Source organism: Pimephales promelas, chromosome 12 (genome assembly GCF_988280905.1).
Source record: "Pimephales promelas chromosome 12, fPimPro1.hap1.1, whole genome shotgun sequence".
Classification (NCBI taxonomy): Eukaryota; Metazoa; Chordata; class Actinopteri; order Cypriniformes; family Leuciscidae; genus Pimephales; species Pimephales promelas.
The window spans coordinates 11,086,749-11,102,826 of record NC_142780.1 but is presented as its reverse complement, the minus strand read 5'-3'; the positions used below and the strand labels follow the sequence as shown (position 1 = coordinate 11,102,826).

Genomic DNA, 16,078 nt, shown 5'->3' with positions numbered 1-16,078 from the left:
AATGAAAATTATGTCAGTATTTACTCACCCTCATGTTGTTCCAACCCCGTAAGACCTTCGTTCATCTTCGGAACACAAATTAAGATATTTAAGATATTAAGATCGCTCCTGCATACAGTCCATAGGCTTCTTGAGGGACTGGCTCTTGCTGTCCTCGAAAAGTCATAAAAGACATCGTTAAAATAGTCCAAGTGACTACAGGGGCTCAATCTTAAGTTTATCAAACGACGAGAACACTTTTGTGCGCAAAAAAACAACAAAAATAACGACTTTATTTCAACTATTCGTTTATTTCTCCCTCTGCGCGAGTCAGGTTACTAGTTTAATAGCGTAAGCTTCTGTTATTGTACGTCACACGCATCACACACACATGACCAGCGTCGGCCAATAGTGAGCCTACGTGTGACGTAGCTCTACGCAATCACACTACGTTAACTGACTTACAGGCTCATGGAGAAGGAAGTGAATAGTTGAAATAAGGTCGTTATTTTTGTTGTTTTTTTGCGCACAAAAGTGTTCTCGTCGTTTGATAAACTTAAGATTGAGCCCCTGTAGTCACTTGGACTATTTTAACGATGTCTTTAATGACTTTTCGGGGACAGCAAGAGCCAGTCCCTCAAGAAGCCTATGGACTGTATGCAGGAGCGATCTTAATATCTTAAATATCTTAATTTGTGTTCCGAAGATGAACAAAGGTCTTACGGGGTTGGAACAACATGAGGGTGAGTAAATACTGACAGAATTTTCATTTTTGGGTGAACTAACCCTTTAAACTTCAGCTTCTGTCATTAAAAAAACAGAGTAGCACAGTTGTTAGTACATACACTGTATACCAGGGCCGCTGTCAGCTTCCTAACCTTTCTACAATTTAAGTTAGCAGTGAGTAAAAACAACACACCACAAGTGTTCAGGGTCATTTATATCTAGCGCTATATCAAATTATTTTACATAGGCCCAGACGCACTTCTTTAGCCAATTTGCTTGTGGCTTGTCTCTCACACTAAAGACATAACAAGTGTGAAGTACGTTCCAGGTGACGTGGTTATTTTATCAACAGTACCGAAGATACGGTGGTGAGCAAATGTTGAGCAGCCAATCTCATTGGCTGCTGAATCAGCAGAGGCCAACCACTACTACTGCTGTTCACTTGGAAATGTATAACAATTCCCAAAAAATATTGTAGTATTATGGAAATACAGAGAGTAGACCTCTTGGAACTTTAACTGAACATCCCTGCTTTATGCATTAGTGCACATACAGTCCATTATGCATGTATAACATTTTTCCCCTATCCCCTCAAAAGCTGTTCCTCCTATATAGTGTATGTGATGCAGTCCTCTACCTGAGAGAGCAATGAACAAGCACGTTTGTGCACTGAAGAGGGCAGTGGTGATATACATAGTAAAAATAATGTCTCCACATACAAGATTTCATTTGATGAGATTCATTGGTGCATTATGGATGTTTTCAAATCTTATTAAAATGCATTATAGGAATTAGCAATGATTTCTGACAGCACTATAACATGTCTGACACCTGAAACTGTGTACTAGTGAAAGGGTGATTTGACAATGGCTATAGCAAAATAATACAATTTCGCTACATTTAATGCAGTGAGATTTGATTAATCTTGACAGCGGCCGTCATTAAACTGAAATATTGAATGCTCGTTGATCAGCTGAAGAAAATAAAATGTATAAGCTCATTAATATATGATGCAATATAAGCAGAATAAGCTTAAGTCAATCTATGAATGATTAAACGTATACTGAAGTCCTGACCGGTTTACTCAATACATTTCTTCTTGACATTCAACCCATGCAGATTTTTCCCTTATCTGAAAGTCATGAATATGATTAGGATGAACTGTCCCCAGTAAATGTCACACATTATAACTCGCATTTAGCTTTGAGATACACATTATACAGTCCTATTGTAACCACACTATCATTCTATGAGAATTAAACATGAGCCAAATATGCATTACACCCACTAGCTCTGTAAAAAAAAGGACCTATAACCTTCAAAAGCACTTTGGGCTTGATGTATTTTTTTATACACAGTGTGTATAGAGCACCAACAATACAACCTGCAAATAAATATGTAATTGACACATCCAGTGTCATTGGATGTTGAAGGATATTAACAGGCTGGAGCTGAAAAGAAACATTCATGCGTATATTCTTATCACTGGTGCTGTCGTGTTCTTTCTTTCTTTCTTTCTTTCTTTCTTTCTTTCTTTCTTTCTTTCTTTCTTTCTTTCTTTCTTTCTTTCTTTCTTTCTTTCCTTCTTTCTTTCTTTCTTTCTTTCTTTCTTTCTTTCTTTCTTTCTTTCTTAAGAAATTAGTACTTTTATTACAGAAGGACACATTAAATTGATCAAAAGTGACAGTAAGATTCTTAAAAAGATTTATGTTTTAAATAAATGCTGTTGTTTTGTACTTCCTATTTATCAAATTATTCTGAAAAAAGATCCGTTTCAAACCAACTGTAACTCTGTAACAACTTATTTCAATACTGATAATAATAAGAAATGTTACTTGAGGATATTTCACAACATTATATTTAATTTCACACTAAACTTTTGAATGGTAGTGTACTGTATATGAATGTGCTGATAATCCGGATAGAGGTAGATTTGCATGGGGAATGCATGCAACATCAAATTATTTAATATTTTAACTATACCTTTAAAAAAACAAATGTTTTCAATAGCTGTCGTCCTCATTAACCCAGATTTTGTAGCTTCTAGCAGTTAATTTTCTGACACTGTTAAACAGACTAAATATTATATCAACTTTTTTAATTATTAATGCATATCCAATCTAGTACATATGGACCATTTTACAACAGATTAACCTAATCTGAAATTTGACAAAAAGTATCATGCATATTATTCTTAAAAGTTATCAAAACATATTTAGTGGTCAGTCATGGATATACATTTTCACAATAATGGATTAGATTATTATTATTATTTGCATATATCTGATAATGCATAATATCTTTTCTCTGGTTTCATGAGTGCAAAAATAATAATTTTATCAGGCCTTCATGCTCTGACAGATCTTTGATGGTGTTTTTAATGATTTAACCCATCAGGAGCAGGGAGGGGAGCTGTCTCGTGAGCACATGGAACGACTGTATGTCTTCTCTCTGATGTGGAGTGTGGGAGCCCTGTTGGAACTGGATGATCGAATGAAGATGGAGCAATGGCTCCGTCACCATGACAACATCTGCTTAGACCTTCCCAACATCCCTCCCCACAGCGAGGACACTATGTTCGACTTTTACGTCACTAATGATGGTATCTAACACAGTCACACGCCTCATTCTGTGTTAAGATTGCTTCATTTTTATCTGCCTTTGTCTATGGTTCAGTTTACATATACATCTTCGATTTATTATAATTGTTTGAATCTTTTCAACTTGTCAGGTTTTCCAATTGGTAAATGAAGAAAAGCTGTTTAGTAAGACTGACTGAAGTTTTTTTCTTCTGAACAAGAGCATGCTGGGAAATTACTCTTTCTGTCAGTACAATTCAAGCAGCAGTCTATAGAATTTCTACATTTTTCCTATTGAGAGGAGAACTTGCATGTTTATGGAGAATAGTGTATTTGTAGTCTGTAAGTCTATAAGTCTATAAGCCTCCAGACAAATCTGAGTATATTCTAGGTTGACTTCTTTTCACAGCTGAAGCTTGAAACAAAATAGCTTAGACCCAAAAGTCTCCGGTTTATAAGTGTCCTTAGAAGTTTTGTTGCAAAATACTGTACACTTTGCAATTCAAATAGATGCCTAATTAGCAGCAAGTTCCCTAGCCCTTAAATTGGAAAACTCCACTTGTGAGTCAGAACCAGGGTTAATAACCCTATTTAATTATAGAACAGATTGGAAGTTCATTATGGAATTTTAATAAAGGTTCTTGCAAGATGCTATTCACAGTATTAACAATGAAAACTGTTTGTTTTGTAGGCCATTGGGTTCACTGGAATACCAGAGTGGAAGAGTATATTTACCCACCTGACTCTACACCAGAGTATGGCTCCATATTGGTGCCCAACGTAGACAATGTTCGCACTGACTTCCTCATCCAGACCATTGCAAAGCAGGGAAAGGTGAGAGCCTTTTCACTCTTTTGAATTTTATATATATATATATATATATATATATTTATATATTTTATTTATCTGCCTGTTACATTATTAACATTGTCATATATACGTATGTATATAATATGTTTTTAAAACTGGCAAGACTGCAAAGTGCTATGTTTGTTAGTTTACAGTACATAGTTATTATGGAATTATTCAATTCCCTTGACAGTTTAAACACAAGGGTCCACAGAAGCCTGACCGAACATCCATCGAGCACTGGCTCTGAGACAAGAACAAACACTGTTTTGGTGGAATAATCTTATCTGTCTTTGTAAATTGGAATTCAATTGTAGATTGTATTATAAAACCCTCGGTAACACTTTATAACTACACGCTGATAATAATTAGTTAAAGGATTAGTTCACTTTTGAAAAAAATTCTGCTGATAATTTACTCACCCCCATGTCATCCAAGATGTCCATGTCTTTCTTTCCTCAGTCGAAAAGAAATTAAGGTTTTTGATGAAAACATTCCAGGATTTTTCTCCTTATAATGAACTTCCATGGGAACCAGGTCCAACCGAGGTCCAAACGACAGTTATAACAGTTACAGATGCAGCTTCAAATGTCTTTAAACGACACCAGACGATGAATAAGGGTCTTATCATGCGAAACGATCGGTTATTTCAAAGCTTATTCCAAAAATTTTACTTTTCTAAGGACAAATGCTAGCCTTTGCAATGTCACGTAATACGTAATTACATTCAAAAGGTCACGGGCGACGTAGCCAGAAGTACAGAGTCAGAGTGTTTACAAGTTGAACGCATAGGTTGAACGTGAAAACTAACTCAAACGCCGTTTACAAAAAAGGAATTAAAAGGTAAAACAACGATGTCGGACGATTTTGATTCTTTACTTCCGGCTACGTCGCCCGTGACCTTTTGAACGTAATTACGTATTACGTGACGTTGCAAACGCGCCTCACAATATATTACAAGGCTAGCATTTGTCCTTAGAAAAGTTACATTTTTGGAATAAGCTTTGAAATAACCGATCGTTTCGCATGATAAGACCCTTATTCATCGTCTGGTGTCGTTTAAAGACATTTGAAGCTGCATCTGAAACTGTTATTAACTGTCGTTTGGACCTCGGTTGGACCTGGTTCCCACTGAAGTCCATTATAAGGAGAAAAATCCTGGAATGTTTTCATCAAAAACCTTAATTTCTTTTCGACTGAGGAAAGAAAGACATGGACATCTTGGATGACATGGGGTGAGTAATTTATCTGCAAAAGTTTTTTCAAAAGTGAACTAATCCTTTAAGCATGAGCAAACAGTTTATTCATAATTCATAAAGCACTAATAGACATTAATAAGCAGTTTATAAATTCAGCTATAAATGCTTTCTTCTTGGTTTAAAAGCAATCCTTTTTCATCCTTTATTAACAATTAATTAATCATTTCTAAATGAAGAATTGCATTTTTTTATAAAACAGTTATTTAAGAGTTTTCAGTGGTTAGAACATGTAAGTAAATGATTAATAAACTATTTAAATGTACAATCATACATCTTATTATTCAGACATATAGTGATGGTAGCTTAGTGTGTTAAATGCTTTATTAACATGTTTTTATGCTGTAATTTAGGGTTAATTTGGGTAGTTATAAAGCATTTAGTAGTGGTCAGTTAACTATGTTTGTGAGCTCATCTAAAGTGAGGACTATTCATGCCTTGTAAAGCATTTATAAAGGAGATTTAAAGGCTTTTAAATATTTCTATGTTCTGTATCACTGTGTTGTGTTTGTTACATTTTACTGTTTAGAAGATTGATGCGCCTTTAAATCTCCTTTATAAATGCTTTACAAGGCATGAATTGTCCTCACTTTATATGAGCGGTAACACTTTACAATAAGGTTCGTTAGTTAACATTAGTTAACTGCATTAGTTAATATGAACTAATAATGAATAGCACATATACAGCATTTGTTAATCTTTGTTAATGTTATTTTCAACATTTACTAATACTTGATTAAAATCTTGCTAACATTAGTTAATGCCCCGTGAACTAACATGAACAAATGATGAACAGCTGTATTTTCATGAACTAACATTAACAAAGATTAACAAATGCAGTAACTAATGTATTGCTCATGGTTAGTGCATGTTAGTAAATACATTAACTAATGTTAACTAATGAACCTTATTGTAAAGTGTTACCATATGAGCTCACAAAATAGTTAACTGACCACTACTAAATGCTTTATAACTGTATTTACTTCATACTTTCTAAGTGATCGTATGAATGACTGACAACTCTTAAATAAATGGTTTGTAAATAAAGCTATAGTTCATTTAGAAATTATGAATTGATCATTAACAAAGTATGCAAATACAATTATTAAACGCATTATAGATATGCTTATGAATCAAGAAAAAAAACATTTATAGCTGTATTTATAAACTGCTTATTAATGTCTGTTAATGCTTTATAAATTTGTAATTAACTTCTTACTCATGCTTAACAAATGATTGATAGCATGCAGTTATTATAAAGTGTTACCAAACCCTCTCGATCTGATAAAAACACTCAATAGTTTGTAGATTGTATTCTATAGTGTAGTAGGTTATAGACAATGACACCATGCAGTGCATTATTGATTTGTCTAAGTGAGGCTTGTTTAAATGGACAGCTACTTTGTTTGTCATCAAGACTTTTCCTGTGCTGCCAGCACTATGATTAGCCTTGCACAAGGACAGATGGTCGCCCTCTCTGGAGTCTACTCGTGTTTTCTTCATGTGTTTCAGGCTGTGCTTTTGATAGGAGAACAGGGCACTGCCAAAACTGTCATCATCAAAGGCTACATGTCCAAATATGACCCAGAATCCCACACTGCCAAGAGTCTCAATTTCTCCTCTGCCACCACACCTCTTATGTTTCAGGTACATTAAGTGTTTTTTGTTTTTTTCCCCAAAACATGTATTTTGGTTACACTTACTATGACGTCTGGCAATACTTTATTACAGAGTTGTAATGCAAAAATATAAATCTTTTTGGGAGGAAATAACACACTCACACACACACACACACACACACTCCTAAAAGGCCGTCTATGTCATATGCATCCTTCTTTCAGCTTTAGATTTCTGTGTGCAGTGTATTAACATATGTATATATGCAGTGTATATGCATGATAGTCTTAAAAGTTCTGAAGCACATTACTGTGTACAAAAGAAAATGGTAGAAAATTTATAGTTAATGCAAGGATGCGTTAAATTGATCATAAGTGACTTTAAACCATTTAAATTGTTACAAAACAAATTCTGTTTCAAATAAATGCTGTTTCTTTTTTTACTTATTTAATCAATTTATCCAGAAAAAAGTAACAAAGTTTACACAAAAATATTAATTATAATACAACCATTTTAAACTGTGATAATAATTAGAAATGACACCTAAGCACCCAGTCAACATTTAAGAATGATTTCTGAAGGATCATGCAGCACCATAGACCGGAGTAATGGCTGCTGAAAAATTGTTGTTTAAACATATCAAAATGGAAAACAGCTATTTGAATTGTAATGATAATTCACAAAATTTCTCTTTTACTGAATTTTTGACCAAATAAATGTAGCCTTGGTGAAAGCCTTGGTAAAATATTTATTAAAAACTGAAAGGGCATATTGCAGGTTAGAGGACCCAACGAGTCAATGCATAGAAAAACAATGTAGGAACTAGATTTTCTTTAAAATATACGTATAAACACACTACAGAAGCTTCTGCAGTCGTTTTTTGTGAGAGAATTTTACTTCCGCGTCTGAAAATGGGCGTGGCGGGCGTGACGCAATGAGCGGGAGAGCCGTCGATTCACACAACAGGAAAACAATGAATCGCATGACATTTCGGACGCTGAGGAAATACTCGTATGACGGATCAAGCCATAAAGTTATGAACCTGCTATGCTAAAGAGATCAGGGACAGGCCAGGATAATGTCAGACAGAATGGTCAGAGAAAAATTGAGCTGTGATGTGAGGAGAACCAGTGGAGAACAGGACAGGTGCCTTTTAGGTGAGAGACGTGCTTATAGGCTATACACGTTCGCAAACGATATACACTGTGCTCACAATATTGTACAGATTATTATGATCCTATAACAGGCCAGCAGACATTAGTATGTTTAGGGTAGATTTATATACTATTAAATGTATAAAAACTTACTTGAGTATATTTCTATACTAAAAGCATAGGCTATACTCAGGTAAATTTTTAATACATATTTTTCACCTAGGTTCTAACATAAACAGAACATTAAAGATTTGAGTATTTAAACAACCAATTTTGTTTTTCAATTATAAGTTCTATTTAGGGCATGACATGACGAAGTTACCTATATAACACTATTTGATGCCATTGGTAGTATACGACGATCAATATTCTTGCTTCGGCATACCATGATGTTGAACTCCATCATATCGCCGGGATGCTATAGTCATTTGATCTGAAGTGAACGCTACACACGACCGCGTTTTCCGAGCCGATGCGGAAGAGAAATCCCATCTCTTCACCTGCTCAAACCGCACCAGGAAGGAAAGATAGGCTATATAGCACCGTCACTTTTATTGTAATGGAACCTTGTGGACTCGATCTTGAAGTCCTGACAGGCTGGAGTTTTTGCAATCTCCACAAACACAATATTTTACCATGACGATGATAAATTAAAATGCAAAAACTAACGAAAGCACACTGACTGACGAGCGCTCTCACTGAACACCAGCCTGCTCTCACTGAGCCGAGGCTGAGGCTCCCTGATATGACGTCAAATGACGCGATGTTGAAAAAAAAGCCGTTTTTACAAGCAGTCCAAGAAACGCTCACTTTATCTTCTAAATTAGTGCCCTTATGTTGTTTTAAAACATTTTAAATCCTGCATTAACTTTTCATATGGTATTTTCATACAAGGTTATCTATAAATTTCGATTTTCTTTTTTACCTGCAATAATTCTAACCCGAGCCCAAACCTTTGAATGGTGGTGTGAAATACATTCATATACACACCATTGTATTGTATTTACACGTTTCTTAAGTGTTTGGGCAAATGTTAGAAACCCTTAACCCTTAAATGCATCAATATGCTTTGCAATCCCCAGGCTCAGGTGTTAAAGTTTGTTTAGCCTGGTTAATGTTTCATCACATTCCCTGCTTCATTATTGACTGCTGTGTTATTGATCCAAATCTCATCTGAGCTTCTTAATTTATGAGTTGCTGGATGTGTTTGTGAGTAATCAGCATTTATATGGTTGTTTCGATGCCTGTGACTTTTTAGCGCTCTGTGGAGAGTTATGTAGATAAACGAATGGGAACCACTTACGGCCCTCCGGCAGGGAAGAAAATGTCCATCTTTATTGACGACATCAACATGCCTGTGATCAATGAGTGGGGTGACCAGGTAAGATAGATCATAAATGTTGTCTTAAGAATCACTACTTATGTGTACCTTTGTCTTATAAGGTCAAGTTTCAGACCTAAGAAGCACAGGCACGGGGCAAACACCTGCATCCTTTTCACTAACCACCCACAATCCACTTTTTTTTTTTTTTAAATCAAGTAATGTGTCTTTCTTTTTGGTACAAACACCCTCCATTATGTGGGAATTAAGGTAATTGTTCCCAAAATGCATAATTACTTGCCTTGTAAAATGTATGACATTCCAAACCCCAACTCATAAAGCAGTATGTACACATTATTTTGTTTAAAGGATACAGTTATGTGCATTTTCTCTTAGACATGTCATCAGTCATTAATCAAATTATGATCCAATAAACTGTGATCATAAATCCATATGTTTTATTTGCATAATTCCTTTGGTGCACTGGGTGCTAAAACATCTACTCTCTCTATGTGGACTCTCTGTTTGCAAAGTCTGAACAAAGCAATATATTCACAGAATCCATTTCATCTCTTCAAAGGTCACCAATGAAATAGTTCGGCAGCTGATGGAGCAAAATGGCTTCTTTAACCTGGAGAAACCAGGAGAGTTCACCAACATTGTGGATGTCCATTTTTTGGCAGCTATGATCCACCCTGGAGGGGGACGAAATGATGTCCCCCAGAGGCTGAAGAGGCAGTTTTCTATTTTCAACTGTACTCTTCCTTCCAATGCCTCCATAGACAAGATATTTGGTTGGTATTGAAGTCTACCATTTACAAAATAGTAAAAATCCATTACTTTACTACCATAGATTCAAAACCTAAAAGTCTATTTGAGGCAGTAACAATTTGAGTCTTTATTTATCAGTATTTAGCACACTGCAACATTTCCGAGCAAACTGATATAGCAGTCTTTTGCTGCCATATTCGTAATTAAGTGAATTTTTTCCCCCCTTCCTTTAGTTCTTCCATAACTCTAGTAATGGGGCTGTAGGACATGAACGAACATTTGTCTTAAGACAGTGTTTTATATCTTTTGCTTTAAGGTGCAGTCGCATATAGCCATTTCAATAGAAATTCAGGAGATCCGAAATTTTGCATGAGAGGTTAAATATTTCCCCACACAGATTTCTCAATGGGTTCAAATTGGTCCCACAAATTCACCGCGTTGACCAACAGAAAGCTGCCTGGTTTGAAAGTAACTTCTGTGTGAGCTGTGCATCATGTATATACACTATTGACAATAGACAATGGACCTTTTGCACCTTTTGTTTGACAATGGCTAATATCGATTTCACATTTCCCAATATTCCTTTTGCAGAGATTTTTATTTTTAATGGCATGGATATACAGTATTTTAAAAGAATCAGTCAAATTGTGCATTTAACTTGCATTATGAAAGGCAGAAACACAAAGTATCTGGACCATGCTTCTTTGCTCAGAGAAATGATCACATTTCATTTAATTTGGTCACGGTTGTCAACAGCGTTGCTCAAGCAGAACCGATTCTGAATATATGCATATTGATGGTGACTATGGACATTTTCCTGCTCGTCTGAACGTCTGAATCTTTTTATTGACAGATCTTTTTTCTATTGAAATGATATATCATGCTCCTAGGTTAGCATACACCCCTCAATACGTGTGTAATATTGTCATTTGTAACAACTGTGATTGTAATTCAACTGAGAATTCTATTATTCAGAAAGGTCACATTTGCTCATTCTGTCCTTCACCTTTGTGAGGTATCTGTCTGCTATAGATCAACCCTTTCTCATTCACTTTTATTTGCAATGTATATTGTTTCCTGCTGCAGGGGTGATAGGCACAGGCCATTACTGTTCTCGTCGGGGATTTTCTGAGGAAGTACGGAACACAGTGGTCAGGCTGGTTTCACTGACCCGAAGACTATGGCAAATGACAAAGGTTAAAATGCTGCCCACTCCTGCCAACTTTCACTACATTTTTAACCTGCGTGACCTCTCCCGCATCTGGCAGGGAATGCTCAGCGTGACTGCAGAGGTCATCAACTTGCCTGATGTGAGTAGAACTACAGTACATCTCTGTTCATATTAAGACACTGAGAAAAAGTAAATGAAATTTCAGAAATCTATGATTATACTTATTACCATATTAACCATACTTACAAACCATATTTACATGCATCTAGGGATGAAAATTGTAACAAATTTAATGACTTTGATTGCCATCCACTCATTCATCCATCCATTCATAATGATTCTTATCCATCCATCCATTCATTACATCCATCCAACCTGTCCTTCAGATGATGACGTTAAACTGAACTCCTGACTCTCTGTTGTCCCAAAAAAAATCCCAGAATGTTCTTCAAAAAAGAGTATGAGTTTAACCTTGGCATCCTGGCCAAATTTGCCCATTGGCCTCTATCCATCATCATTGCCTCCTAATCATCCCCATATATACTGATTGGGTTCATCACTCTGTCTCCTCTCCACCAATAAGCTGATGTGGGGTGGGCATTCTGGCGATCTATGTGTGTTTGCAACAAATTATTCTTTATTTGTATATTGAACTATTCTAATATATAATTTAGCTTATCATCCAGACCATGCTTACTTGTTTGGTTGGTCTTGGCTTAATTTAATTTTAAGTAATTAAATGATAAATACTTGTCTAACTCTAAGAAGTTATATGCCTGTATTCTATATTGAGAATATTTTTTGGTGCTATTTTTTGCCACTTCGGGTGCAGCTGATTCCAGTGAGTATGGTCCAGTCTCTACCCAACAATGTGGCGGAACAGGGAGGCTCATTGCCTCCGAGGAGGGTATTGGAGAAGTATGTTTGAAGTATAAAAAATTTCAGGACACCAGGCATTGTACTCAACCAATACTAGAATATATATATATATATATATATATATATATATATATATATATATCATATCTCTAGACTATTTTACAGTGGGGCAATTGCTGCCAATTGTGTCTCTGTGGGATTCACTATTACGAAAACGTCTACCAGATGGAAGTGCTTCGAATTCTGGTAAAAGCACTTTTAAAAGCCTGTTTAAAAATAATTTTGGTAAAAAATAGATGGAAGATGGGGTGCCACCATTAAACCCCTAGACCAACCACCTTCATTACCGTACGCACCAAACGGTTAAACTGAGATACATTTATACATTACATTTATACATTTAGTCATTTAGCAGACGCTTTTATCCAAAGCGACTTACATCGATGAGGACTAAATCAAACAAGTCATTGTGAAGAGGCAATAACAACACAAGAAGTGCTCAAAATACAAAGTTCAAACATTGCTCAGAGTAGCTGTCACGGGTGTGGAGCGGGTAGAAGGAACTGGAGGACTCCAGAGTCACAATGAAGATATCTTTAATTTAGAAATACAGGCAGGAAGACGGGGTACACCGGGTAACATACAACATTGACCGACAAAGACAGAATGAAGGAGGGAGAACTAAATACACAGAAGAATCAAACATAATGAGGTGAAGACAGGTGAAACAGATGAACAGGACGCTGAACGGGAGGCTGATGAGGGAGTGAGTTCAGGTGTGCAGACAAGAGGATCATGGGAAGTGTAGTGCTGGAGACGCAGACAGGATGCTGCAGACGAAGGACTGTGACAGTACCCATGCTTTGTACCCATGTGACCCTGAAGGACCTATCTATGAGATAGGACTCAAAGCAGTTGAGGGAAGTTCCAGTGATGCCCAGTGATGATAGGGTGGACAGAAGGATCTGATGGTTCAGTGTCGAAGGCAGGAGACAGGTCCAGGAGAATGAGAACTGATGATTTGGATGCAGCTTTTGCGATCCGCAGAGCTTCTGTGACTGACAATAATGCGGTCTTGGTTGAATGCCCTTTCTTGAAGCCAGACTGGTGGACATCCAGCTGGTTGGTCAGAGACAGGAAGGATGATACTTGGTTGAAAGCAGCTCGTTCAAGTGTTTTCCCAATGAATGGTAGGAAAGAGATAGGTCTGTAATTCTCTAAGAGTGATGTGTTTAGCGTTGATTTTTTTAAGCAGTGGAGTTACCCGAGCCTGCTTAAATGCTCTAGGGAAAATGCCATTTTTTAGGAAAGAGTTGATAATGTGTGTGAGAGCCGGTAGAAGTGTGGGAGAGATGGCTTGTAGAGGGTGTGAGGGGATGTGGCCTAGAGGGCAGGTGGTAGGATGACTGGAGAGGAGTAATTTAGAAACTTCTTCCTCGGTTAGTGGAGAGAAGGAGGAGAGAAGGTTATTGGCTGTGGGAGTGGTTGGTCTAGGTTCCTGTGTGTGCAGATTAGAGAACTGACTGCTGATAGTTGTTGTTTTGTTAGTGAAGATGGATTTAACTAGAATCATGAATCCAGTCAAGTCACATTTATTTAGATAGCTCAATTTAGTTAATTGATATATAGCCACACACACACATATATATATATACATATATATCAGCTTCAGCTCAGTTCAGTTCTTGTATAATAGTGTCAATGCAGGTAAATCAAAATTATTGTTGAATATTAAATTAATTATTTAATGTCCCCAACTAAGCAAGTCAAGCCAATGGCAACAAAGCTCAAGACTGGTTGCCCACTAAAGCTAAGCAGGGCTGAGCCTGGTTAGTACCTCGATGGGAGATCTTCTGGGAAAACTAGGTTGCTGCTTGAAGAGGTGATAGTTAGGTGGGCGTTCTGGGGCAATATGGCTGCCGTTGCATCATCCAGGTGGATGCTGCACATTGGTGGTGGTTGAGGAGATCCCCCCTTCCATGTAAAGCGATTTGAGTGCAGAGAAAAGCACTATATAAATGCAATTAATTATTAATTATTTATTAACAAAGGTGGAAAAGGAAACAGAGGCAAGGAACCAAAACTCCATCAGGTGGCAGAATGGAGATAAAAACTCCTATAAAAAGAATCCAGGTTCAGTAGGGGGACCAGTTCTCCTCTGGCCAGTGAACAAATAGTGTATGATTATGATTCAGGCAGCATTATTGGCCAGATGTCAGATTGATCAGAATATTATCCAGTTCCATCTGGTTTAAGATCAGAGTCATCACACCGGGATGGAGAAAGGTTTGTTGAGGATTGTGTCATTGCGCTTTGACATAGGGTCCGTGGCTCTACCATTGGACAAAGTGTAATGGCTAACCTGGATCATGTGTGCCTTGATAACAAATCTGCCTTGACATATTTTTTTTTTCTTTCAGAGTTGTGCAACAGTCAGTCACTGTTTGCGAACACCATAGAAATGAATGAGAAGTGCCGGAAACTGAATCATACCTGTTAAGCAGTTGTTTGTGACTTCTCCTATAAAACAGCTTTTTTAAAACTGTTCTTTATGTGGCAGAATGGGAAACGGACACATCAGACAATTAACAGGGCTTAGGCCCAGGCAGTTTGCAGACTACGCCACGATGGGACTTACACCCAAAGAATTAAGTTCAACCAGGCACTCAAGTTCGTTGACAGATAGCCAGAGACAGTGGTTCAGTACAAAAATAGTATTTTTATTTTCTTTTCACTTTTAAACTCAATAAACACACTCAAGAGAGAAGGCAATAGAGCGGAGTCTTACCAGTGGAAAGCTAGTGACTCAAGCAAGGAGCGTCCATGAAAACACCCCATTCACACGTGTCAAATTTCACTCACACACCATAAGAGAAATGACCACACTTGGTGAACACACAGCCACAGCACACCACGGGACCCGCCACCACAAGGGGCACTGCTCCCACTGGCAGTTCTCAGCACCTGGACAATGGACAGACATGTGGAAGTTGAACAAAATTACGCACACAGACTACATAAACAATGTCTAATAAGTCACCTGTTCTAAAGTCCAAGGTGGTACTGGCTAACAATGTGAACAGAGACTCAATTAAAATAAACAATTAAACATGGACAAACCACAAAAGAAAAAATCACAATTAGGCCAATCCTCTTGGATATCAACAGCAAGAAAAGGCCTCCATACAAGAGTAAGAAATGAAATAACAAAAAAAACATTAAAGTGATGTCAGTCCATCAAACACTCTACACTCAAGCACTGATTTCAAAACAGAGACAGGAAGGAAGATCAAACAATGTTAAACAGGCAACGATGTAACACGCTAGCCAGCCGCCTGTTAACTTGAGCTAATAATTGAGTTCAATACTCCTTTGCCGAGTGTGAATAAGGCAGCCGGGTACGACGTAACTTTAAATCCATGAACATGTAATGTGAAGAGTATAAGCAAAGCAGCAGATGTTCAGTATCGATGTAGCAAACTTGCGGCCGCACCCCGGTTAAACAGCACTCCCTAAAATGCACAGGATGTCAATTTACAAATAGTCCCCACATTAACCCTTAAACTATTACTCCGTATAGCAACATACCTATGATTTTCACAGGCCCTGAGCTCTGTTTGCCGACCACAGGGCGCACACTCAGCTGGTGAAAGGGCTGCTGCTGCACCAGGGATCCTATAGCACAAAACATTCTTTATAAGCCCAAGCCATAAAGTTAACGAGTTAAAAGAGAAGAGAAATGAAGCCAACCATACTCGCGGCACTTCGGTAGACCA

At 37.2% G+C, this 16,078-nt stretch overlaps 1 protein-coding gene across 2 annotated transcripts in view; it reads left to right on the top strand.

Annotated features, from left to right (window-relative positions):
* The window catches only part of dnah5 (dynein, axonemal, heavy chain 5), a 174,692-nt gene that overhangs the window by 79,590 nt on the left and 79,024 nt on the right, over nt 1–16,078 (top strand). For both annotated transcript variants that reach the window (XM_089117480.1, XM_089117479.1), the window contains exons 45-50: nt 3,103–3,307; nt 3,976–4,118; nt 6,902–7,036; nt 9,419–9,541; nt 10,062–10,275; nt 11,339–11,562. In XM_089117480.1, coding sequence (XP_088973606.1) covers nt 3,103–3,307; nt 3,976–4,118; nt 6,902–7,036; nt 9,419–9,541; nt 10,062–10,275; nt 11,339–11,562 — 1,044 coding nt within the window. The remainder of the gene's footprint in view (nt 1–3,102; nt 3,308–3,975; nt 4,119–6,901; nt 7,037–9,418; nt 9,542–10,061; nt 10,276–11,338; nt 11,563–16,078) is intronic.